The 24,856-nt window shown below is 50.6% G+C and overlaps 1 protein-coding gene across 1 annotated transcript; it reads right to left on the bottom strand.

Moving 5' to 3' along the window:
* Positions 1 to 2,414: 2,414 nt before the first annotated feature.
* LOC150014960 (delta(24)-sterol reductase) lies at positions 2,415 to 24,182 on the bottom strand. Its single transcript, XM_090269533.1, has 9 exons — positions 23,743 to 24,182; positions 20,393 to 20,548; positions 19,779 to 19,884; positions 19,056 to 19,174; positions 16,313 to 16,576; positions 11,181 to 11,324; positions 5,711 to 5,908; positions 5,139 to 5,317; positions 2,415 to 4,117 (listed from the first exon to the last, which is right to left on the bottom strand). The coding sequence occupies exons 1-9, from the start codon at positions 23,971 to 23,973 to the stop codon at positions 3,964 to 3,966; spliced, it is 1,551 nt and encodes a 516-aa protein (XP_090125659.1). The 5' UTR covers positions 23,974 to 24,182; the 3' UTR covers positions 2,415 to 3,963.
* Between the last annotated feature and the right edge of the window lie 674 nt (positions 24,183 to 24,856).

Below are 24,856 nucleotides of genomic sequence, written 5' to 3' on the forward strand. Positions count from 1 at the left end.
TCTGTTACAAAAGTCACGTATGCCGAGAAGGGACAGCCACCTACTGGAATGGAGTGGAAGTCTCTCTGGCCGCCGTGGAAGGCTTCATTTCACCTTTTCTGGATCTGGAGCACCTGTCTCAGCTGTCTGGGCTAAGGCTGTTTGGGTGGTTTGGTGTTGTAAGACTATGCGTCTGCATTCTTGTTTAACTCATTAACAGCTTCAACGTGGCCTTCGGGCAAATCACCTGACCTTCCTTGAGCTTCACTTTCCTTACTTGTAAAATGGAGATCAAAACTGACCTGCTTCTGTGACAGGATTGTGAGGATTAAATGAGACATTGCATCTTGTGTGTAATTCAAAAGTAAGGTGCGATTGAAGGCTTAAACTACAAAATCTGTTTTAAGGAGCATTGTAGATTTCCCCTCATTTATGGAGACTTCACAAAATCCAAATTGGTGAAACTGAACAATTGGAAGAGGAATTTCCTAAAAGGTTCCTCTAACATTAGGAAGGGACGCGCGCATCATGCACGTTTTCAGAAAGCGTCCATCATGCATATCTATGCATTTGCATAAAACGTCATTGCACCAAACTCAACTCTTTTATCCCTGCTCATTTAAGTCTGACAACCCTCTAACAATTAGGGTGAGCTAAATTGCTCTACCAAGTAATCCCAGATATGTAGTGACTCAACTATGGTAAATATTTTATTTCTTGCTGCCATAAAAAACCAGGCCAGGCTGCAGGTTTATGGGCTGTTCTCCAGTGACTCAGGGGTGCAGTCTCCTTCCAACTTGTGATTCTGCCATGCCTATGGCCTGGTTGTCGTCCACATCTACCTCATAGAAGGGGCCAGAGCCAGGAGAACCTCACATAGGTTTTTACCACTCTATTCATATTCTTCTAGAGAACTATAACTCAAGGATGCACTTCAGTGCAAGGGAGGCTGGGAAATGTAGTCCAGCAGTGCCCAAGCAAAGGAGAAATGGATTTTAGTGGATAGCTAGTAGTCTCCATCAGTTTGTAGGTGAGGGGATAGTCTTAATAGGTTAACTTGCCAAAATTTGTTAGGCCACAACCTGGTGACAAAGCCAGGACTGTAGCCCACAGCTCCTGACAACCATGTCTGGAGCCACCAGCCTCTCACCATCTCACCAGGCCTCTTTTCTGGTCTCCTGGCTTCTGTCCTTCCCACTGCAGTCTGTTCGCCACCTCGCAGATGGGAGATTCTGCTAACATCTAAGCCAGCTCACATTTTGACCAGTGATAGAAAATCACCCATGACCCCACCGCCCTAACAAACCTGTCGCTTCCCCTATGCTGTCTTTCAGACCTTGTTCAGGTTCAGAGGGAAACTGACCTGGTGCATGGCAGAGCCTGCACTTGAGCCAGATCTGACTCCACACTGTGGTCCTCAGAGCAAGAAACAACAAAGGCTACTTTCCAGGTCACACTTTTATTTTTACAGAAGCGGCAGCCACACAGCCGCAGGGACACGAACAATTCTGGACAGTAGGCATAGTGCCTGCGGTTGCAAGAGCCTGCTCCTTGGACCCCATGATCAAGGAGGAGAAAAAAAATCACACAACATCCCCATCCCTCCCTTCCTGTTTCGTAATACCCAATGAAACAATGCATCCTTCCAGCAAAAGAAACTCGCTATAATTGCTTTTACAGAAAACCCTCATACAGCCAAGAAACTCATGGCTCTGGAGGGAGAGGCCTAGTCTTTTACTTTCCATACACTGCCCCCTGCCCCTCAGCGTGAAGTTCAACGTCGTCTGAAACTACCACGAGGTTGGACGGTGAAGGGACTGGCTACAAGAAAAAGCCGACAGCTCACCGTGCTTGGAAGACTGCCCTTTCCAGGCAACATATTATTGGAGCAAAACGTAACCCGAGGCTGGTACAATCCCAAGAACGTCCCTTCCAAGCCTCAGGTTGCAGGTGAGGTCTGCGAAGGACAGGATTTTGGTTTGTGGGGCTAAAGACAACAGAGGCTGCTGGCCTCTCTGGCCCCCTCCCAGTGGCTTTGGGATGGAGGCCCCACTGGTGAAATGGAGCCTTGACTTTTGGGTTAATCTGCCCGGATTAACCACTCCTCTACAGCAAGTAGGATCATCGGTTTAACCCCGAGCGGGAAGCACACAGGCCCACTATGAGAACTGATGCCAGAATTCATGTGCTTTGCATACAAGCTAGAGAATGAGGTTTCTTATATTTTTCCTATGCCCTCTCCAGAGGCCAAATGGGAAGGGGGTTCCTCTGCCTCCTGAGTGCCATGAATGCATACTTCGCAGCGTGCCGAGCCCTGAGTGGGGTGGGTGAGCATGTCATCAAAGTGTGACTCTATGAGGGCTCTGGCAACCTGCAGTGACCACACTGCAAGCCTTCCTGAAAATGCGGTGAGAGCAGACCACCGCCAGATATCCGCTTGATCATTTATTTTTCCTGATTTTCCACATAGATGAGGCTTCCCATGGGTTTTGCAACCGTGGGGGCTAAGACAGCCATGCACTTCTATAACAGAACGGCCCCAGGGAGGTCTTGCCTGTAACTGACCTGACAGATGAGCAAAAACTGTAGTTCGGAGGAGAGCATGACCTACCCACAGTAGCAGAGCTCATTGACAACACTTCAGGGGCTGAAACCCGGGTCCCCTGACTCCTGGTACAGTGTGCTCTCTCTCTCAGAAGGTCACTGCCTGGCACAGCTCGCTTAATTCAAGCTTCCCTTACAGGACACAATTCCTTCTCAGACTCCGGGTCCTTAGCTGAGGCTGGGCATTTCTTCCGATGGCGTTGCATAAACGACCAAGCTTTCATAAGTGGGAAAGGACCTAGGGAGGGTCCCTTCCCTCTGGAACGGAAATGGAGCTAACTTTTCTCTGAGCTTAGGATTTATAAGGCACTGAAATTAACTACAGCTGGGGGAGGGGGAGTGAAGGATGAAAAGGGGATGAGTGGTTGGAGAAATCAAACTGACGTTCTATTCTGTCAGCCCCATGGCGATGGCAATGGAACCTAACAATAGCAGGCTCCATTTTCCTGCGGGTGAAGTCCCCCTCACCCCTGATGCCACAGAGCAGCATGAACGCACCCCACCATAACTAAGCGGGTTCTTGGGACAAGAGACATTGAGGGTTAGAAAGCCAAGGATGAGTCCAGACCCTCTGGATCCAATTCAGAGCAGAAACCACTTATTCCAGCTGGGTGCATGTTCCAGGCCTAGGCTGGGGACAGGATTCAACCCTGAAATGTCTTCCCAGGGACATGGTCCTCTAGGAATAGACTCGGTGATGGCTGTGGGGGTTGGGGTACATGCAAGCCTGAGTGTGAAGGGGGGAGGGACAGGACATCATCACCAAGGACGGCAGAGAAAGCTTTAGGATTGGACCTGGCTTTGGCACAGCACGTCTTGGGCCCATCTGCCTGCCCATCTGTTGCCCTCCTGAGACCCCAGGGATGGAGAGGACCCTCCCTTTCCCCCATGAGGAGCAATTCTGGCTGACTGGAGCAATGGCAGTGCGACTCCAGGACATGCTTTCATCATTCTAGCCAAGCCTGTGCCCAGGCGGCCTAACATGGAGCCTTTAGTACTCAACCACCGAATCCAAAGCACTTCGGTCAGTTGTGATGCTCACAGCCTGTAGGCTGATACTGTTACCCCTGTCAACAGATGAAGAGCTGGGCTCAGAGGGGCTGAGTGACTCACACAGAGTGACACAGCTAATGAGTGGCTGAACTGGGAACTGGACTCAGGTTCATCTGACTACAAATCCCATGTCCTTCCCTCTGCACTGGGCGGCCCCTAGAAGCTGGGAGCAGTCCGTTGGGACTGTCTGCGTGGGATGTCTGGAGGAGTTTGTTTCTGAAAAGGTGGATCTGGGAGAGCAGCCAAGCTTGAGTGAAGGGAAGATGCCTCCTGGCCCTGGGGACAGTGTTCACGCACACGTCTGTCTCTTTGTAGGCGGGCTCAGGCTCAATGCCTGGCGGCCTTGCAGATCTTGTCATACACCTCAGGGAAGGCGTCCTGGCAATTGAGCTGCTCCCGCAATTTGTGGTACAGGGAGCCGTCAAACATCTCCCAGAACTCCTCGCGGTCCATGTAGCAGTCGGCATACAGCATCTGGAACCTGCAGAGCAAAGATGGGGGTGAGGACATAGGGAGGTGATGTCAGCGGGACAGGGAGGGAGAGGGGAGGGGAGGAGAGAGAACCCCAACTGCCATTATGTGTAGCATGCTTTGCAGTGGCAGGAGGCACTTTTGGAGGACTTCTCTTGTTTAGGCCCCTAGTGACCTAGTAGCGGAGGGTGGAGTGGGAATTCTTATCCCCATGTTGCAGGTGGGAAATCGAGGCTCAGGGTATTAAGTGGCCTGGCAGTGGGAGCAAAGTCAGGAGGAGAACTCAGACTGCTGACTTCTCCCTTGTGTCCCGAACACTGCCTCCCTGATGGGGCCGCTAACTGCCTTCCTTTTCATTTTTTTCTGATGTTCGATTAACTGTGCATATTGGAAGTATACAACTTGCTAAGTTTGACATATGTATACAACCTCAGTTGAGATGACCACAACGACCTCCCAAACAGTCCTTAAGCCCCAGTGTTATCACCTTCTATCAGCCCGGGCAGGTCTGTTTTCTGTCATGGATTTTGGGCTTTTATACATGGAAACATCAGTACTCCTCTCTTCTGGCTTCTATCAATCAGCAGTTTTTCTGAGATCTGTCTGCGTTACGTAGATCAGTAGCTTGTTCCAGGCCATTTTCTGAGCACTGCTCTCCCCAGGCCTCTCAGCAGCTCTCACAGGCATGAATCCCTCCCTCCTTAGCTTTGGTCTTCTAACCTGGAGTGGCAGCCCCTGAACATACGGCAAACCACCCTATCATCTGCCCTGGGGCAAGCAGCTGTGGGGGTGCAGGTGCGCTGCCTGGAGGAGGGGGATGCAGCGAGAAGAGGGTCAGAAGCCTGGTGCTCCCTCCTCCTTACCTTTCACAGGGTACTTCCTGAAGCAGAGGCTGCCAAGGTGACAGGGTCCTGAAGCAACCGGCTGGCCTGGCTCCAGAGCTGGCCACCTGGGCCCCCTCCCTGCACCCTTGTGCAGCAGTCCCCTGGGGCTGGCAGCAGAAGGGCTGTGCCATGCTCTGAGCTACTCACCCATGCACGCTTCGGACAAACTTCTCCAACTGCCTCATGCAGGACCTGGCTTCAAAGTGCTTCACGCGTGGCTCCCCGTAAGCTCCAATGTCTACGTAGAGCTCGGCCTCGTCTCCCTTGGGGTGTACCAGGCCTGGCTGACTGGGCAGGATGAACGGGCACAGCCAGATGGGGTAGACCTGGGTGGACCAGGGAGGAGGGTGTTGGTACTTTTTCTCCAACAGGTGGCAGGCCCATAGCTGGTCCACCCCACGCCTACTCATAGAAAGGCGTGCAACACTCTCACGGGGCCCTTCCTCTGGCTACCCACAGCTTCACCCTCACCCCCAAGCCCTGGTGGAAAGCACCCAACTCCACCACACTAGAGGACACAATCTGAGCAGTTCACAGAAGTGCTCTTCTCTGGGCCTTATGACTTCCCTCCCATCAGGACCATAGCTGAGCAGGTCCATTTTGCAGTGGGGAAACTGAGGCCCAGAGGTCTGGTATGCCCAAGGTCAGTCCCATGGTTCACGGAGAGAACCGTGGGTTCCATGAGATGGCTCTCTTCTGGCCCTCCCTGCCCCACTTACATGGATGTCATTGTGGAAGGTGTACAGGGCCTGCTCCAGGCACTTCATGGGCACCAGCATGTCCTGTACCACATGGTGCTGCTCGTACAGCTTGCGCAGGGTTTCGCCCTGTGTCAGCTTCAGGAGGGAGATCTTGGGGGGCACCATCCAGCCAAAGAGGTAGCGGAAGATGGGGTTGTTGCCGAAGGGGATGATGTCCTGAAAGACAAAGTTTGAAGATGGGGAGAAGGAACCAACAGGGGCTGAGTGTCTCTGCGCCAGGGGCCAGGTCCTCGTTCAGCACTTGACACGTATGACAGGGTCCACCCCTCTTATTTGGAGGGTCATGATGGTACCCAGGATTTTTACCCAGTTGGATTAGGGTTTGATTCTCTGCTCTGGAATTCAGCAGCTGTGATGACCTTGGGCTAGTTACTTAACCTCTCTGAATTCAAGTTTCCTTATCTATAAAATGGGACTTCTGAGAATAGTGACTTCATACCAAATGCAAGGCATTCAGCCCAGTGCCTGGAGCAAAGTAAGTAGCTATAACTGCTGTTCTAGTTGTTGCTCACCTTTCAAGGTCAAGCTCAATGCCTGCCTTCAACCCTGAACAAGACTAGCCATTTCTTCTTCGTGTTCCTGTGGCCCTTACAGCGCCACCCCACCTGCCTACTCCAGTTGGTCTCCCTAGAAAGCCCCCTGAGCAGAGGCTGCTCTTCCTTATCTGTTCCTCAAATCGCCATGAGAAAGCCACCTCACCCAGCACCACTGCCTTCCAGAGACACCCTGTGCTCCCACCAGCTCGCAATCCTGCCCACCAGCCACAGTGAAGATCTGCTCCCGTCTGCTGTCTCCCTGAGGGTCACCAGTGTCTTCCCGATACCCTCTTCTCACAGCTCCTGAGCCCGATGTCAAGGACATCCTTTCATTCATTAGACAATTATGAGGTACCCATGAGGTCAGGTATAGGTTCTGTGCTGGGCACTGGGGACACTAAGATAACAGACATGGTTCTTGTCTTCAGGTGTGGAAGACAGGCCACAGGACTACAGTATGGAAAGAGCTGGGACAAAGACATGCAGAGGCAGCTTATAAAAGGGTCCCCGTCGGACTACGGATCAGGGGAGGCTGCCCATAGAAGCCACCAGGCGAGTCCTCCCCTCCACTCCCCTAGAATCACCTCTCTGATTGCCAGACCACACCCATGGAGGAGGGACTGTCTGCTCTCTTCTCTGTTGGCTTCCGGCACCTACACCGATGCCTGGCACACAACAAGGGGACAATACATTGCAATACATTGTTTCCTTGGTTGTTTTTGGAAAAAGCCACACATGCCCACAGCAGAAATTCCAACAATCCAAATTGTTAAGGCTCCTTTCACATCTCTGACCCCTCTTTCCTGTCCCTAAGGCAATCATTTTTAGGAATTATTGGTGTACCTTCTAGAGACATTTGATGTAGCCAAGCAGATAGGCTTTACGAAAACACAGCTCTCAAACGGTGGCTTCTAATGGCCTCCTCCCTGCCTGTCACTGTATCCTGAGCACCAGCACCCAGAGCACCACTGTGTTCTGTATCACGGAGCCTATTGCTGCAATGCCGAGACCCACAAACTATGGCTCCTGGGACAAATCTGGTCCGTCCTCTGGTTTTGTAAACAAAGTTTTATTGGGACACATCCATGACCGTTTATTTATAGACCGTCTATTGCTCCTTTCAGGCTGTAAGTGCAGAGTTGCCCCTAGAGAGACCTCACGGTCCATAAAGCCTAAACTACTACCTGGTCCTTTACAGAGAATGTTTGCTGACCTCTGCTCCACTGTAGGGATGTAGCCCAGTTTATTTAATCAGCTCTCTACTGATGGGCATTTAGATTATTTCCGGACTATTCCAATGAATGTCCTTTGTGCACGTGTCCTTGCCTATTTACACGTATTTTTTTCTGTAAGATAGATTCCTAGAGGTGGAAAATTCTGCTTCAGACAGTGTATGCAATTTTAATGGGTACTATTTCAAGAGCTTGTACCACTTTATACTCTCCCAGACAACGGAGGAGACTGCCGCTTCCCCACACACTGGCCGGCATGCGTGTTATCAAACTTGAGCATCTCTCATTCAGACAGGTAGAACATGAGACTCCCGTAGTCTTGTTTCGCCCGCTTTTAACTCCAAGTGAGACTGTATCACCTTTCTTATGTTGAAAAGCCGTCTACATTTCCCCTCCTCATCACAGCCGCTTCCCTCCTTGGCTTATGCTTTATAGCTGCCCTTGGCTTTTACCTGTGTCCAGCTCACACTGGCCTTCTCTGCTCTCCTGGGCTGCAGGGTCCCACTGCTGGCACTTGTCCAATGGGTTCAGCCTGGCCCAGGATCCCAAACCCCAGAGGCAGGTCCTGTGACAATGGCACTTGAAGGAACATGAACAACCAAGGACCTATCTACTCTTCCTTACTTCCCTGTATCAGCCAACCATATACACTGCTTAAAACAAGGACGTCAGAGGGAAGGGAAGACAGGGCTGCCCAGAGTCCCTTTGCCTTTCAGTCCTTCCTTACTCACCAGCCACCAAGATGCAGTGTTGGTAGAATGTGAATGTTATCAGGAAGGGAAATGAAAACAGTTGAGTCAGATTTGTGCAGAATTTCCACTGCCCTTTTAAGAGTGAAATACATATGCATGAGGAGTTAAACGCTCTTACATTGTATGTAAAAGATGAATAGTAAAACTCATGCTAATAATTTAAATGTGTACTTGTTCTTTACTTAAAATAACAAAGATTTATGATAAGGGAGAAACCACGGAAGAAAGGAAAATACTTTGTAATTTAATACCTTTGATGACACCCTTTTCCTGCTTTTTCCACTGGGTCCTGAAAATTATGTAGCTGGCCCTGACCCCAGATGTTGCTGATTGGTCACAAGCTGGGTGAGAGGAAGGGACTGGGCCAGGCAGGCTTGGCCTGGGTGTGACATGAATGTAGTGATCACACAGCGTGCTGCTCATGATGCCCACACTGCTGTCTGCAGCCTCACCTCACTCTGACGCCCTGACATGGAACAAGCTCTCTGCTCACTTGGTGTCCTACCTAGATGTCTGAAAGGATCTAGACCAGACTTCCCATTTCCCTTCCCGGACCTTTCCCCCATGATGCCCACCTCCAGCCTCCCAGCTGCTTGGGCCTCTAACCTCAGGATCACACCCATAGCCAGTCTGTCTGGAAGGTTGGTTGGTTCAACCTTCACAGAATCCCCCGATCTAACATTTTTTCCTCCTCCATTGCTACCACCCTGGACAACAGAAATCATGTTTCTCCTACTCTTCCACTCTTGCCACCCCACGCCCTCCTCCCCAGGCACTCTTCATTTAACTGTCAAAGTTACTCTTTTAAAACAAAACTCAGGTCACATCACTTTTTTGTGCAAAGCCCTCTACCAGTTTCCTATCACCCTTGGATTAAAATAGGAAGTCCTTCCTCGCCCCATGAGGGCACATATGATCTAGGCTCTGGCTGTTGGGTGGCCTCATCTTCCACCACGGTTCTTAGCTCAGGGGATTTTTGCTGTTTTTCAAAAACACGCAACCCGCTGTGACAAATGGATGACTATACCATATAAAAAACTTAACTCAAAATAAATCAACAACCTAAATGGAAGAGCTAAGACCATAAGCTCTTAGAAGAAAACATAGGAATAAATTGTCATGACCTTGGACTTAGCAATGGATTCTTAGATATGACACTAAAAGTGCGAATAACAACAACAGCAACAACAACAAAAGATAAGCTGGACTTCATCAAAATGAAAAACTTTGGTGCATCAAAAGATATTATGAAGAAAGTGAAAAGACAACCTATAGGATGAGAGAAAATATTTGTAAGTCATATATCTGATACAGGTCTAGCATTCAGCATATATAAACTCTTACAACTCAGTAACAAAGACGATGCAAGTAAAAATGGGCAAAGGAACTGAATAGACACTTCTCCAAAAAAATATGCAAATGGCCAAGAAGAATGTGAAACATCATTAGTCATTAGGAAAATGCAAATCAAAATCACAATGAGATTCTACTTCGTACCAACTAGGATGGCTATAATCAAAACCCAGAATATAACAAGTGTTGGTGAGAATATGGAGGAACTGAACACTACTGCTGGGAGTGTGAAATGGCTCAGCCACTGTGGAAGTTTGACAGTTCCTCAGTAAGCTAGACACAAAGTGACCAGATGACTCAGCAAGCCCACTCGTAGGCATATACCCCAAAGAACTGAAAACTAGTACTCAAACAAATTCTTGCATATGAATGCTCATAGCAGCATTATTCACAATGCCAATAGGTGGAAACAATCCAAATGTCCAACCACAGATGAATGGATAAACAAATTGTGCTTTATCTATGCAATGGAGTATTATTCAGCAATAAAAAGGAAATAGTACTGTTACATGCTACAACAAGGATGAACCTTGAAAACAGTATGCTAAGTGAAAGAAGCCATTCACAAAAGGCTACAATAGTGTATGGTTCCATCTGTATGAAGTAATCTAAAACAGGTAAATCCACAGCGACACAATAGATTGATGGTTGGCAGGGGCTAGGGAAAGAAAGAAGGGGAAGTGACTGCTTAATGGGTACAGGATTGTTTTTTGGGGTGATGTTTCTGAACTAGATAGAGGTTTTAGTTGCTTAATATCACGAATGTACTAAATGCCACTAAATTGTATACTTTCCTGGCCTAGAGTGCTCTCTCCCAGGCACTACATGGATTGTCCTCCGTGTTCAGATCCCTGCTCATAAGTCATCTCCTGAGAGGCCTTCCTTGATACCCTTATTTAAAATGTCACGCCCTGGCTTTGTGTGGCTCAGGGGATTGAGTGCAGGTCTGCACACTGTAAGGTCGCTGGTTCAATTCCCAGTCAGGGCACATGCCTAGGTCATGGGCCTGATCCCCAGTTGGGGGCATGCTAATCGCAACTGATCACTTGCACATGGATGTTTCTCTCCCTCCTTTCCCCTCTCTCTAAAAAAAAGTAAACAAATAAAATCTTTAAAAAAATTTTTAAAAGTCACTGCTCCCAACCTATCGGCATATAACAGCAAATTTTTGCTCACCTGCCAAGCCGAAGCTTGTTGGCTACCTCCAACCCTCGACAGAAGTGGACTAGCCACTTACTTTTCCCCTTCTTATGGCCCTTTACAGGGCAAAGGCTGTCTGCTTGGCTAGGCTACAATTGCTCAGCAACAGAACCAGTCAGTGTTCCCCAAAGTACTCGCCCAGCACCCCATTCACAGGTGCTGGGTGACAGCCTGCTGTTTTAAGTGAAGATGGTTTGACCCCTCAGAAAGAAGTGGCTGTGTTGCTGTGTAAGAGGGTGCTCCAGTTCCCTAGGACAAAGCCACGCTTTTTCCCTAATGGAGAGAGTGTGGCTATCCTGGTTCCCTGCCCAGCAGGCCAGGAGGAGCCAGGACGACAGGGAAATCTGAGCCTCACCTGGAGCTCCCAAAAGATGCTGCGCGTGTGTCGGTGGTAGTAGTGTCTCAAGGGGATGTATTCCAGGCCCTCTCGGTTTGTCTTCAGGTAGTTTTCCACGTGCTTGAAGAACCACGGCTTGTAGTAATTGCCAATGCTATTCAGCTGAAATGACAGAAGGCATTGTGTCAGCCCACAGACAAGCTCCAAATGCCATCAGGCTGTAAAAGCGATACCCAGCTTCTGTTCAGCATGCCTGGCCTTTTCAAAGCTCTTTCATGTCTATTATCACCTTCGAGACTCTTGAAAGCCTGGCGAGGTTAAGAACTGTGGGTATTCTCTAGCAGAGCAAGCAGAAGCTCAAAGCGGTTAAGTGGTGTGCCTAGGGCACAGCAGCTAGTTTCTGACAGTCTAGAGGGCTCAGCAACCCTGACCTAGCATGCTGTTCCTTCTCAATGAGAAAATCAAAGAGCAAATGTTTACCAGCATCTATCCCAATGCAGTGCTCCACGCAGGTGGACCCCCTTCCCTGCCCCCTGCCTTCCACTAGGCCGGTGTTGGCACAGACACTGAGCTGGGTCTTCTCTTCGTTGCCGGGTCCCAAGGCCAACAGCACTAATTAACCGCGGCACTTTCCTTGCCACTCGAGACCAAGTCCCACAGCCCTGAGCATGGTGCTCACCGCACGCAGCCACCATCAATGGAGGAAGCTCAGAGTAACCCGTGTGCTTCTCTAGTCCTGGGTCTTGTGGCCCTCAGTGCCTAATTTTCTGTTTAGCTGATGTTTTCTTCAGCCCTAGGATGACTTGGCCTCTCTGGAGCCCAGCCCCCTCACTCGGGAGACTAATTGCAGGCAGATGCTTTTGGAGTGAGTTGGGACAGTAGCCCTGAAGGAGCATGGACTCCAGCATTGGGTGCCTGGGGCCAAACTCTGGCCCAGTCACCCACTAGCTCTGTGAGCTTGGGCAGGTCACTCTCTCAGCCTCTTTCTTCACATGCAAAATGGCATTAAAAATATATGCTCTTTGGAAGTTTGTTTGGTGCCTATGGAGATGATACACACACGCATACACACTGCAGATGCTCGGGCCCCACGGAGACCAGCTTCCCTGGGGGCCAGGAGAGGCGCAGAGTTTTCTGGGCAGGTGAGACACCCAGCTGGGCAGGCTCGGCAAAGGGTTAGGAAGTAGGGAGTGGAGGCCACTTAGGAGAGGAAGAATGTGGCCAGGGGACCATCAGGGAGGGAAAGGCAGGAGCAGAGGCAAGAAGTGAGCCAGCCCCAGAGTAGCTGGTGGAGAATAATCACAGTGCATGCCGAGTGCCATGTTCTAGGCAGTGTCAGCGGCACCTAATGAGTTCGTCCCTTATCCCCGCCACAACCTCGCATGGCAGAGCTGTCCCTATTTCACAATGAGACCGAGACTCATCAAGGTTGCACAGGTGGTCCAAGGCCACCAGGCTGGCGAGAAGCAGGGCAAGGACGCACCCCATGCTGCACCGCAAGGCTAGGGTGGGAGGGCAGAGGACCTGGAATGCTGGACTCTGAAATGTGGGCATTGTAGTAACAAAACAAAAAAGCCGTTAACTTCTCTCCTGATTCTGAAAGCAACATACGTGCTGTGAAAACCTGAAACACTGCGGAAATATGTAACTTGGAAAGAGACACCTCTGCAGCCTTACCTTCAGTCCTGTAGCTACTAAACATAATGTGCATTCATTAGGCTTTATTTTCTGTGCACACACACTCAGATTTATAAAAATGGGACAATCTGGTGCATAGTCTTACTTATCACACAACATGCTAGGTTGACCCTGGGTAGGGTTAGCCTCTCTGAGCCTCATTTTCTGTGCGGGCAAACCAGAGACATTACTACCTCCTGGAGCGGCTGAAGGACTAAAAGGTAATGTAGAAAGTGCCACGCAAGGTTCTGCCCACAGTGGGAGCTCAGTATTCAGTTCCTGGCCCCATTGGCCTTCCGCCCCCTGCATCCCCTCACCAACCCCCTTCACCCTGGAACCAGCCAACCCTTTGGGTGGTTGCTTATCTGGGTGTCACCGTCTCATGCAGGCCACTCTGCAGGGAGGAAACCCGGGGCTGCGGTATACCAGGAAACGGTTTACAGAGCCTGTGTGTCCAAGCCAGTTTCTGAGAGGACAGCGTGGGTCAGGACGAAAGACCCCCGTGCACTGGCCTCTGCCTGCTGAGGTATAGAAGACTGAGTCTAGTAGGTGCACAGCAACCTGCTCTTACCCAGGTGGGGCCTGGCCACACACCTACCAGCGGCACCAGCTGCAGAATGAAACTGAGAGCTGGTGGTACCTGGAGGCAGGTGTTCCTGGCACTCACGGACTGACTCATCAGGATCCTTTTGTGCCAGAGAAGTCCAGGACAGGGTCAAGACCCCAGACTGTTCACCTCTCCCAGGGCACACAGCTGGGGCAGCCAGGTGGCCGCGTGAGTTCCAGTTCCAGCCCTGGCACTTAGGTAGCAAGCTGCCTCCTATCTCTGGGGTCCCCTGAAAAGCGGAGGTGGGCTGCCTCCTCCCAGGGCCACAGTGAGACTTCCATGGTAACAGGGCCTGAAGAGGGCCTACTGCAGTGCCTGGTACACAGGGACAAATTCCTGAGCAGCCTTCCAAACAGGAATATGTGGAAAAAATGTTCCTCACAGGAAATGTCCGCACATTCATCCATCACTCCCCTCCCCCAGCTGTTTCTGCTAGGCATCAGGGTCTTGCTTATCAGGAACTCTGCCAGAGGCTGTGGCCTGGGGCCCCAGCCCCTCTGCCAGGACACCTGACAAGCCTCTGGGGAGGGTCTTGGTCTTCTCCTTGGGAAAAAGGGTCAGGGTGTTCAAACATTTTAAAAGCTGTACAACCAACCCCCTCCATCTAATTGTAAGCTTAAGTGGCATCTTACACATTAAACAGGTGACAGAGAAGTTGGTCCAGTGGGGACGGTGGTTCTCCTCAGCCCCTCCCTCAGCTTATTGCCACTGGCAGTCTTGAAGGGGATGCTTCAGATAAGCTGGAAAAGCTCTGAACGAGAAGTCCTTGCCAGGTGTCTAGGTGACACATGCTGACTGGGCCTGGCCTAGGAAGCACCAGGGCACTCCCAGGCCAGGATCCCCATCCATCCCGTGCTCACCAGCGTCCCACAAGAAATGGGTGCTCAATCAATATCTGAAGATGATGCTGAATTCTAGAGGCTGATATGGAAGAGAAGAAACACTGAAATAGGAGTCAGAGACCCAAATTAATATCTGCCCAGTGCTCACTGTGTGTCCGCAGGAGTCTCTTTCCCCTCTGGGCTTCATCTCCTTATTTGAAGACAGAACTGAATCAGATGATTTTCAAGTCCCTTCTAATTTTAAAATATTTTAAGTATGTAGGTATAGATGAAGCGCCTTAAGAGGGCCTATTCTTTGATGTATTGTGCTAATTCTACTTTAAGATAGTGTTTGAATTATAAACAAAAGATGTTCATTGCTACATTAATTTAAATGGTGAAAAACTGGAAGCAACTTAAATTTGCAACTATGGGGCAGGGGTTTAATCAACGACAGGGCATTCACTAAAGGCAACATTCTGTAGTCGTTAAATAGGACAATTTTGAAGACAACGTAAAAACATGGAAAAATGCTTATCATTCTAGACAAGAAAAACAAATTTGAGCAGGTGATCACAGCCGAAGACAAACAAACTGAAAAATGGGGCAAAGAAATGTTTAACCTCACAAGTGACGTGAGGACTGCAAAATAAAGCAAGATACTATTTTTAACCCTATCAGATTGGCAAGAGGAAAGAGCGATACTACCCAGTGTTGGCAACCATGGAGGGGAAAAGCATTCTCACACATGGCTGCTGCAAATGGACAGAGTACAACTTTTCTGCAGAGCTGTTTGGCCGAAACTATCAATATTTAATGTGCTCAAACCCTGGGGTCAGGAAGTCCTTTTTGGACTCCATCCTACAGAAACGCTCGTACAAGAGGCAAAGGATAAATGTAAGAGAATCTTCACTGTAAGTGTAACTTTAAGAGCAAATAATTTTAAACAATATAAATACTCATCAGTAAGCAGTGAGTGAGGTCAATTATTTACATGCAGTTGTGGGATTCTATGGAATGAAATGAGGGCATGTACACACACACACACACACACACACACGCACACACACACACGCGCGCACACACACACACAGAAATAGGCCTTAAAGAACACACACCCGAACTATTACAAGTGGTTGTATACCTGGGGGTAAAGAGACATATTTTAACTTTTTCTTTACGTATTTCAACATTGTTATACTGTTATACCACTACTTTTGTCATTTAAAAACTTTAAAAAAAATCTATGCACCAAAAAGGAGACGAAATAAAAATATCAAACACGTTAGCAACAGCTGGCTTTGGGTCATGTTTACAGGTAGAGTCTTTCCCTTCCTATCACGTGTTTGTACTTTCCAAGTCTCTCATAATAAAACTCATAAAAACTCTCATAAAAACTGCTATTAAAAATTATATATTAAATTGCCCTGGCTTGTGTGGCTCAATGGATTGAGTGCTGACCTGTGAACTGAAAGGTCGCCAGTTTAATTTCCAGTCAGTCAGGGCACATGCCTGGGTTGAGGTTCCTGGGTGGGGGCATGCAAGAGGCAACTGATTGATGTTTCTCTCCCTCTCTTTCTCCCTCCCTTCTCCTCTCTCTAAAAATAAATAGATATAATATTTTTAGAAAATTATACAGTAAATTGAAGAAGTGTCCTACTGGATTCTGTGGCATCAAATCAATTACTCAAATTTTGGCTTTGTTATCTTGTGGCACTTTATACGACCTCTTGGAATTCAGTTTCCTCATCTATAAAATGGAATTGCTGTGAGGATCAAAGGTTACACCTATCAAGGGACATGCACATACTTAGCAGGTGGTAGGAGCAGAGGAAATGAAAGCCTTTGTCACTGCCTAAAACAGCTCTGACTACAGATCCTGTTGCCCAGATCCCAGGTGAGCTGACCCAGGTTGCAGCCTTGAAGATGGTGGCTGTCAGAGTCAGGGTCAGGCAATGGGCTCCATCCCAGCCCACCCAGTCCTTCCTCCCTGCCCCCCACCCCCACCCAGGCCTCAGTCTGCAGCAGCTGATGCCCCGGCATACCTTGCTGGGCTCCAGCTCGTCCGTCATGACCCCTGTCATGATGACAGCCTCATCCAGGGAGTAGAGCAGCCCTTCCACAAAGTGGTTCTCCTGCTGCTGGGACTCATGCTTGAACTTGTCACATATCGCTTCCAGGCCCCGCACTGGCTCAAACCGCAGCTTGACATACTTCTTGGCAGGGACGATGCGGATCTCAGCGGCCACCAGGAAGCCCAGGGTCCCGCACGACCAGGGCACAGCATAGAACAGGTCTGAGTTTTCTGACTGTGGAGCAGAGTCAACACATGCTGAGAACTTGAACCCGTGGTCCCCTAGTGCAGCATGTTGTCAACAGCAGCACAAAGAACCAGGGGCCTAAACTAAATTCCTGTCTGCCACCATCTGTGTAAACCCCATAAGGCTCTTCACAAACTGAGCTTTCTGGGCCTCTGCTTTCTTGCGGCAGCTTCTGCATGACACGCACCCTTCCCTGTGTGCTCCAGGCACTGCCTCCCTCCTCCAACTAGGCACAGTCTCCAGACCACAGGCTACCCAGGAAGAGGCCACTGCCAGCACAACCCAAGACCAAAAATGGGGGACTAAGGGCCAGCCCAGGCCAAGCTAAACAACGAGCTGAATCCTTACTGAGGGTCATGGTCACCAGGAGACATTAAAATGCCTCCCTTCTGGGCCATTAGCCATATTTACCAAGCCGTTCCCTGTCCATTAGCTATGGAATTGCTACCAGGGAAAGACCCGAGTCAGGGGACCCCCCCCCACCCCCACCGCAAAGCTTGTTCCTCAAGTCTTGTCTTGCTTTCAAGAGATGAATTCAAGTGAGAGACAAACATGTATAGTGGAAATGAGATGGCAAGTTTATTTATGAGACACACATGAGCACAAAGCTGCAAGCAGGCACTGGGCTAGCCTGAATGCCCCACATATAGAGGAAAGAAAGTTGTTAGTAAGTTTGTTCTATACACTTGAGCTGAGGCTACGAGTAGGCACTCAGCTAACTGAGTTCCCCAATGTTGGGGCTCAGGGGTTATACACCTTAGCTAGCTTCTAGGTACCTCTCCTTCTCCCCCTTCTAAGCCTTGGGAATAGTGTATAGTTACAAAGGCTTTCTTTCTCAGCTAGTAAATGCTCTTTTGTCTTAGTGAAATTGCTACAGAGGCTCCCTTTTCTAGCACAGAGTCTCAAGGACCCCCCTCCTCCCTCGCTCTCCCTGCTTGTGATGGTCGGAACACCCAGCAGTCTTATCAGACCAGGCTCAGGATGCTGAGTAGCAGGTGAGACATGTTCTCCTTCCTCCTCCCTGCCTTAGTTTACTACTTATCCTGCCCCACAGCCTAGGGAGAGCAGTAACGCTTCCAGCTGGACAGGTAAGGAAAATGAGGCGCCCAGAGCTGCACAGCTCACCCGTGTCTCCCCACTGTGCGTGCCATGATGCTGGGGCTCAGGCACAATCGCCTAACTCCCAATCCAGCATTCTGCCTGCAAAGCCTCATCTGTTTCCCAAAATCTGCTCTAACATCCTCATTTTCTTGTGCTGGTAATTGTCTCAGAGACAAGACAACCAGCTTTTCATCTGGCCATTCTAACTCTGATTCTTTGATTCCAATAAAGGGTCTTTTGAACAAGTCCAGCCTCGACTGGGTAGTGGTCTGTGCTGCCCTCGGTGTGGCGGGGCAGGGGCTGGAGCAGGGAAGCTCTGCAGCAGGCTGGCTGAAGCCTCTGGCACAGCCGAAATGGGCAGTGGATTCCCATCGGGGCCACACATTTATCTCACGGCCAGACTGCAGCAGTAACAAGGCGTCTGCCGCGGGCCCAGCTCTAAGCTAGGAGCTTCCCACGTGGCATCTACTTTCTCCTCCTGACAATGCATCTGTCACACAGGACACTGGGCTGCAGAGAAGGTTAAGTAATTCATGAGTGTTTGTCTCCTCTCTTTGCTGGTAATAAATAGGTTAGAAGGCAGGGTCCTGACCGTTCAGGGAAATCACGAAAATAATGTGAAAGGGGTCGCTCTTGTGCAAGACCTGAGCTCCGAAGCCAGGGTCCTGCCCTGGACTTTTCTGTGAGGACAGCGACTCCAGCAGCTCTCTGAAACACCTGCTTCTGAAGGGTCGCACTGTCACGCCCATTTCAGGGGCCCCTTAGACACGCTTGAGGAGATCTGAGTTTCTTTAAAAGGGTTTCAGTCCTATCCAACTCCTTGGGATAAATGCCTTAAATGTCTGGGTCCCACTTTGGCAATAGAATTGTTTTTTTATTTCTCAAAAAAAGCCTCTCTTACTTGCCACTGTTAGTTACCCGCCCCCACACCATTTGGCATAGGGCTTTGATACTGAGGCCTGACTTTCCCTACATAGGTAGTATGGTGTAATGAATGGCTAAGGACATTAATCTGGGAGCCTGACAAAACCTGGATTTGAATCCCAGCTGTGTGGGATTTAGCAGCTGTGTGACCTTGGGCAAGCTTATTAACCACTCTATGCTTTAGTTTCTATCTGTAAAACGTGGTAATAGTACTTACCTCATAAAGTTGTTGAAGGATTAAAAGCCTTAATATATGTAAAGCATTTAAACAGCATCTGAGCACATAAAGGGGCCTTATAAATCTTTATTGTTGTTATGAATACAGACCCAGACTGAACAACTGTATTTGCCATGAAGCACCCCCAAGGTGTCACTTCCCCAGTGCCAGCGTCCTTGATGCCCAAGGCAGGCAGGTGCAGACACCCCAGCTCTCTGAACTCACCGGTGTGCATCGCACAAAGCTGCCATCAGCCAGGACCAGCTCGTAGGCGGTGCAGATGTGCTGAAACAGGCCATACTTGTGTGACGAAGACTCGATGCCCGTGCCCATGATCAAGCCCCCTGCAGAGACACATGCATTAGCCAGGAGGAGCTGTGGGGTGTGGGGTTGGGGGGAACCGGGTAAAGGGCACTTCACTGGAGCTGGGGAGCTCATAGCACAAATGTGATATGACAGGGTTGACAGAAACAGGCTGTCCACTTGAGGAGATTTCCCATCTCTGTGGATTTGGAGAGCAGGAGAGAGCAGGAAGGGCTCAGATGAGGGCATGAGGGCTTGTTCAGAGGAAGGGGCCGGATAACGGACCCTCTCTAGGGCGCTCCCATCCCCATCTCTGGCCAGACCCAACCTTCAAACCTATGCACGTTCATTTTCAGACGGACCTTAATGAAAAGGGGGGTTGTTTGGGTGGCAGGAAGCTGTGTCCCATGGGAAGAGTTAAAGGAACTGAAGGTGCTTTCCCTGGAGAAGGTTTTGGGGATCATGAGTCCTCCAGAAGGAATGAGAGAGTGGACTTATTCTATGTGCTCCTCACGGCAGAACTGGACCCATGGCTATGCCATAGGGAAGCACATTCGAGCAAGAGATCAGAAAGTGCTGTCTGATCATTTGAGCTGTTCAGAAATGAAATAGCCGCTCTGATCCTCAGACTGTCTGAGTCCTCACCCACTGTAAGGTCATCGAGCTCGGGCAGCACAGGCAGCGTCCAGCCAATGGAGGTCAGCAGGGCAGTCACCTGGCCCATGGTCACCAAGGGTTCCACACGGACGATCTGTTGACATAAGAGAAACCCTGAGTCACAGGAGGCTGCCAGGCCTAACGGGGGCGTCTGCGCACAGAAGGTGTCCTTCAAACCTTCCCAAACAATCAATGCAGATTCCTACTCATCCTTTAGCCTCTTTCCTTCCAGTGAATGGGGTTTCTGAATCTGGGTTTGCTACTGTTTGATCTTGTCCTTGCAAATATCTTTACACTTAATACTTAGTTTATTTTTCTTCTAGGTTATAGAAGTAATCCTATATTTGGATATAGGATAGACCATATTCTGGGCCACAAAGTAAATCTCAATATATTGAAAAACATTCTGTGCTGTGGGGCTACAACTAATCTCTTTCAAAGCTGCGAGGCCTTGGAGGATAGCAATGGCAAGAAGAGCCTTCTGTGATGACCACTCTGTCCACTCTGGGACGCCCTTGGCTGAAATCATCTCTCTGCAAGTCACCTGCACCAGGGGCAGTGCCCCGGCCACTCTCAGAGCCAAGGAACCATGCCACGCTCACCTGTTTCTTGGTGTCCACCTCCAGAATGTCCATCAGGTTGATCATGATGTTTTTGTGTGTCTTCTTGTACTTCCCAACCCGGAGGGAGACGGTGAGCCAGCCGGGGCGCCCTGTGCACATGAACGTCTTGCTGCCTTGCTCCTTCCATTCTCGAACCTGCAACCATGGGACAGAGGCTGAGCTAGCCCCACCTGCATCTGCAGAGCAGCTCACAGCCCTGCTTTCAGGAGAGGAGCTGGGAAGGATACCTTCACTTTGTCAGCAAACATTTGCTGAGCCCTGGTCTTCTTCCAGGCACCGCAAGGCCCACTGGCCTTACCCTCTGGAATCTCCCTGGCTAGTGAGACTGAGAGAAAAGCTGGGTGTTGCCACACCACAAAACAGAATGAAGAAAGGGCTAAAATACAGGATCAAAGTGCTTTGAGAACATTAACTCTAATTGGAAAGGTCAGGGAAGGTTTTATAATGGTATTAGTGGCAACCATACAAACGAGGACTGTTTATTAGGTGCTCACACTGTGCTGGGCACTCTCATTTAATTCTCACAACAACCCCAGGAGGTTAGGTTGATCTCTTCTTGCAGATGAGAAGACTGATGCAGAATAACTTGCCCAAGGTCATACAACCAATGAAGAGCAGAGCCCAGATTCATAATCAGGACTGTCAGACTTCTGGAAGGACAGATGGGCTTGTATTAACAGTCAACAGAGTAACAGCTAACATGTATGGTGTTATATGCCAAGCCCTATTCTAAGCATTTGCATGTGTTAACTCATGTACCACTTGTAGGGGAAAGAAGGGGCAGGGAAGGACCACCAAGTCAATGGAAGGAAGAGCTTTGCAAAAACCTCTACTGTAAGTGACCAGAGCATAAAACACAGAGAACAAATGGCCCAGGAGATGAAAAGCCATCAGGAACATGGGAGGAAGTGCTACCTTCCTGCTGAGATGGGCAAGAGCAGAGAGGTGGCTATCTGTTGCTGTAACCTGTGACTATCCACTTCCTCCTTATCTGCTTCTAATGCTCCCATCTTCCTTTGGTCCAGGTGATGCTGATTCTCCCCCTGCCCCAGGAGGTGGGCATATGACTGAGGTCTGAGTCCATCCTCCTGGCCAGTGACGGGTTCATGGATGGTGCCTACCATCCAAGTCAAGCCAATAAGACTGGTTCCAGGAGTAGCACTCTCGTTGTACTGGGGCTGCTAAGCTGGTTGGCTGTAAGCCAGAAGCTGCTGGAGGCTCCACTGGGAGATAGCCCCCCCCTCTCCCCGAGGATGAAGTCAACCCAGAGGAAAGCAGAGCCAAGAGATGGCAGATGGATGGAAAGGTGGAGATGGGGATCCTGGACCCAGTCATGCCTGAGCAAGTTTTACTCCCAGACGTTTCAGGACCTGGGTCAACAAAGTCCCTTTTTTTGCTCAACGGTCTAAATTGAGTTTCTATCACTGGCAACCAAGAGTCCGGGAAGAGGTTGCATTGAAGCTGATCGAGCAAGCAGCTCAACGGGTGTAAGAACTTTCCTATGATCAGCTGCCAGGGTGCCAGGAAGTAGAGGTGTCTGAACAGAGGGGAGTTATTGAAGAAGGGGTCCTGTGACTTGGTGAAGACATAGAAGGAAGGAGTCCATGACCAGGCAGGCCTTGCCCCTGCCCAACTCTGCAGTCCCAGGGCCAATATAAGCTCAGAGGTATGGGGAATGGATTGGGGGTGCTACATTCAAGCTGGAGGGTGGGCCACAAGACATGAAGTGAGTGTGGAAGCCAAAAAGCCTGAAACATTGGTTGGAGTGAAGCCGATCAAGATTTTGGGCAGAGAGGCAATACTGTGGAGAGTGGCCCTTGTGACTATGTACAGAACAAAAAGAGGTGGGGGCAGGAGAGGGGCAAACTAGTCTGGTAGCTATTACAACACGCCAGGTATGAGGCAACAGAACCAGACCTACAGGGTGGAATGGAATGGAATGGAATGGAATGGAATGGGAAAGAAAAAATGTCAGAGTTCAGCCTCTGAAATCAGCTGACCTGCAGTTTGAACCTCCATTTTTCCCATCTGTAGAACAGGTATAAGACCTACCAGGGTTGCCCTGAGGATTAGAAACAATAAACATCAGTGGCACGGGGGGAGCACATCGCAGGTCCAGGGCGGTAGGCCCGGTCACCAGGGCCTGTTGTTTTCCTGTCCGCAGTGAACACTTAGGTTTAGTTTAAATAAACAGGAGCTCAGGGGGCTGTTCTGGGCCAGGTCCCATGGGCCGGAGGTGACTTGGATACACAGTCCCTGCCCTCCAGGAGCACACACTCTGATGGGAGAGACAAACACATAAATGGAGAATCTGGTCGCATGTTAAAGAGCTATGGAAGCGGGTGCAGCTGTGGAGGGAGGGTAAGCAGGGCTCTGGAGCCATGGCTGTGGCCAGCCAAACCCAGGGCAGCCCAGGCAAAGGAATGAACGCTCTCAGCATCCATCTCCACACTCTTGCTTGCAGCACCCAGCACGGTACACAAAGAATATGGACGCTGCTACACCTGTGGCGAGAGGGATAGCAAGAAACAGAAGCCCTTTGCAACCCGACTCCAGTAAGAGAGGAACATAAGTAGGGGCAGAGGGAGCCAAGAACCTGCTCAGGCCCAATGCCCACGTCAGTCCTGGACACAAGAAGGCGGGTCGGCTCTGAGCAGCAGGGCAAGGCTCTGTGGGCGCTGACACATGGGAGGATGTACAGAGAGGTACTGGGAGGCGCATGGCTGTCTTGTCCAGGAGCACACGCCTGGCTCAGAGGCTGTCCCCTTCGTCCTTTATTCTAAGCGTGCCAAAGGCTCCTTGTTGCTACAGAGTAAACTCTAAACTCCAGGCCCCTCCATAACCTAGCTCCAGACTGACTTTCCAACCTTCTCCCCAACTCAGCCTTCGGCTCACACCGGACCTGCCACCAGATACACCTCTCCCCAGTCACTTCCCCTACTTCCCAGTCTTCAGCCAGCTCCACCTCCCGGAAACCCTTCCTTGCCTGAAAACGCTAGGGCCTGGTGATAGCTAGCTACCTGTACATTGCCCACCAAACCCCTATCTTATGATTCTTTATATTCCTCCTGGTATCCTCACGCATTCTGCACAGAGCGGGAACTCCATAAACATCGGAGCAATTTTTTGTTCTCTCCAAGCCTTTGCTTACCCCAGTCCCTCACAGGGAAGCCCCCACCATCACATTTTTGAGTCCAAATCTCCCTCAGACGTCACCTACTTCGTGCAGTTTGGGCTTCCCCAGCATCGCAACACCCCGCGCCCCGCCTACACGCTGTCGATTCAATCCGGTGGGCCCGGGGCTCCGATGCCCGCCCAGGAGAGCTCACCTGCTTTTGGATATCCCGCACGCGCTGCTCATGTAGGCGCGGTGCGCTGCTGAGCTTGAACACCACCCAGGCGCGCACGTAGTAGTAGATGTCGAAGATGAGCGAGAGCGGCAGCAGGAAGAGACACACGAACACCCAGCGCTGGTGAATGAGCACGAACTCCAGCCCCTTCACACGGATCCAGAGCAGGAAGAGCAGCGCGCACACGGCCAGCGACACAGCCGGCTCCATGGTGGGGCCCGCGGCGCGCCGCGCGGGGAAGTGGGTGCCGGCTCTTGTCGCCTGTCACCGCCACCCGTTCAGCGCCCGCCTGCGCCGGCCAGCTCCAGTAGCCCGCTCCTAGGGAGCCGGGGGTCGCCTCGCTGCCTAGCGATTGGCTCGGGTTGCAAAGGTTCGGTGGGCCGAGACCCGGGTGGCGACCAATGGCGAGCCGCGCGGGAGATCGGACCAGGAACCCGCTGCTTTTATTGGCTGCGGGAGTCGGGCCGCTCCACCCTCCTCTCCTCGCCGACGCGCCGGGAGGGGTTGCTCGGGGACCCACACACTGGCGGAGTCGACTGCGCTGTGCTGCGTGGGGTCTCCAGCGGCGCGGGCTCGGGGACTAGGGCTTCCCGCCCTGGGGACTGTCAGGGCCGCTCCTCAGCATAGGGGCGTGACTGCTTCCTCCTCCCCACCTCCATAGGTGGCGCCTTTGCGAGAGGCGGGTGAAGCGGTCATGAGTCCGGTCATGGGGTGGGGGTGCCCCACGGTCCTGGGTTAGTCACCTTGCAGCTTGGGGATTCCGGGCCCGGCTGGCAACCTTCCACCTTTCCTACTCTGTTGGGGGGTGGGGGTGGGGGACTGGAAGGGCAAGAATGATGGAGGGAACTCTAGCTGCTGTAAACTCTCTAGCGCCCGCTCTGTGCCAGGCAAGGTTGCCGGCTCTGGGGTTGGAATAAAAGCAGATGGCCCTGCCCTCATGGAGCAGCCAACCCAGAGAAGCGGTGACTGTTACCCACAAAGGCCTAAATCCGGTGTCATTTGCATTTCATCCCTTCTGAAATTTTAGGAAGTGTCGGAGATTTTTTATTTTAGAAGCTAAATATAACTTACCAGGCCTCTCAACTGGCATTGC

This window comes from Furipterus horrens, unplaced genomic scaffold (genome assembly GCF_987537825.1).
Source record: "Furipterus horrens unplaced genomic scaffold, mFurHor1.1.pri manual_scaffold_3, whole genome shotgun sequence".
Classification (NCBI taxonomy): Eukaryota; Metazoa; Chordata; class Mammalia; order Chiroptera; family Furipteridae; genus Furipterus; species Furipterus horrens.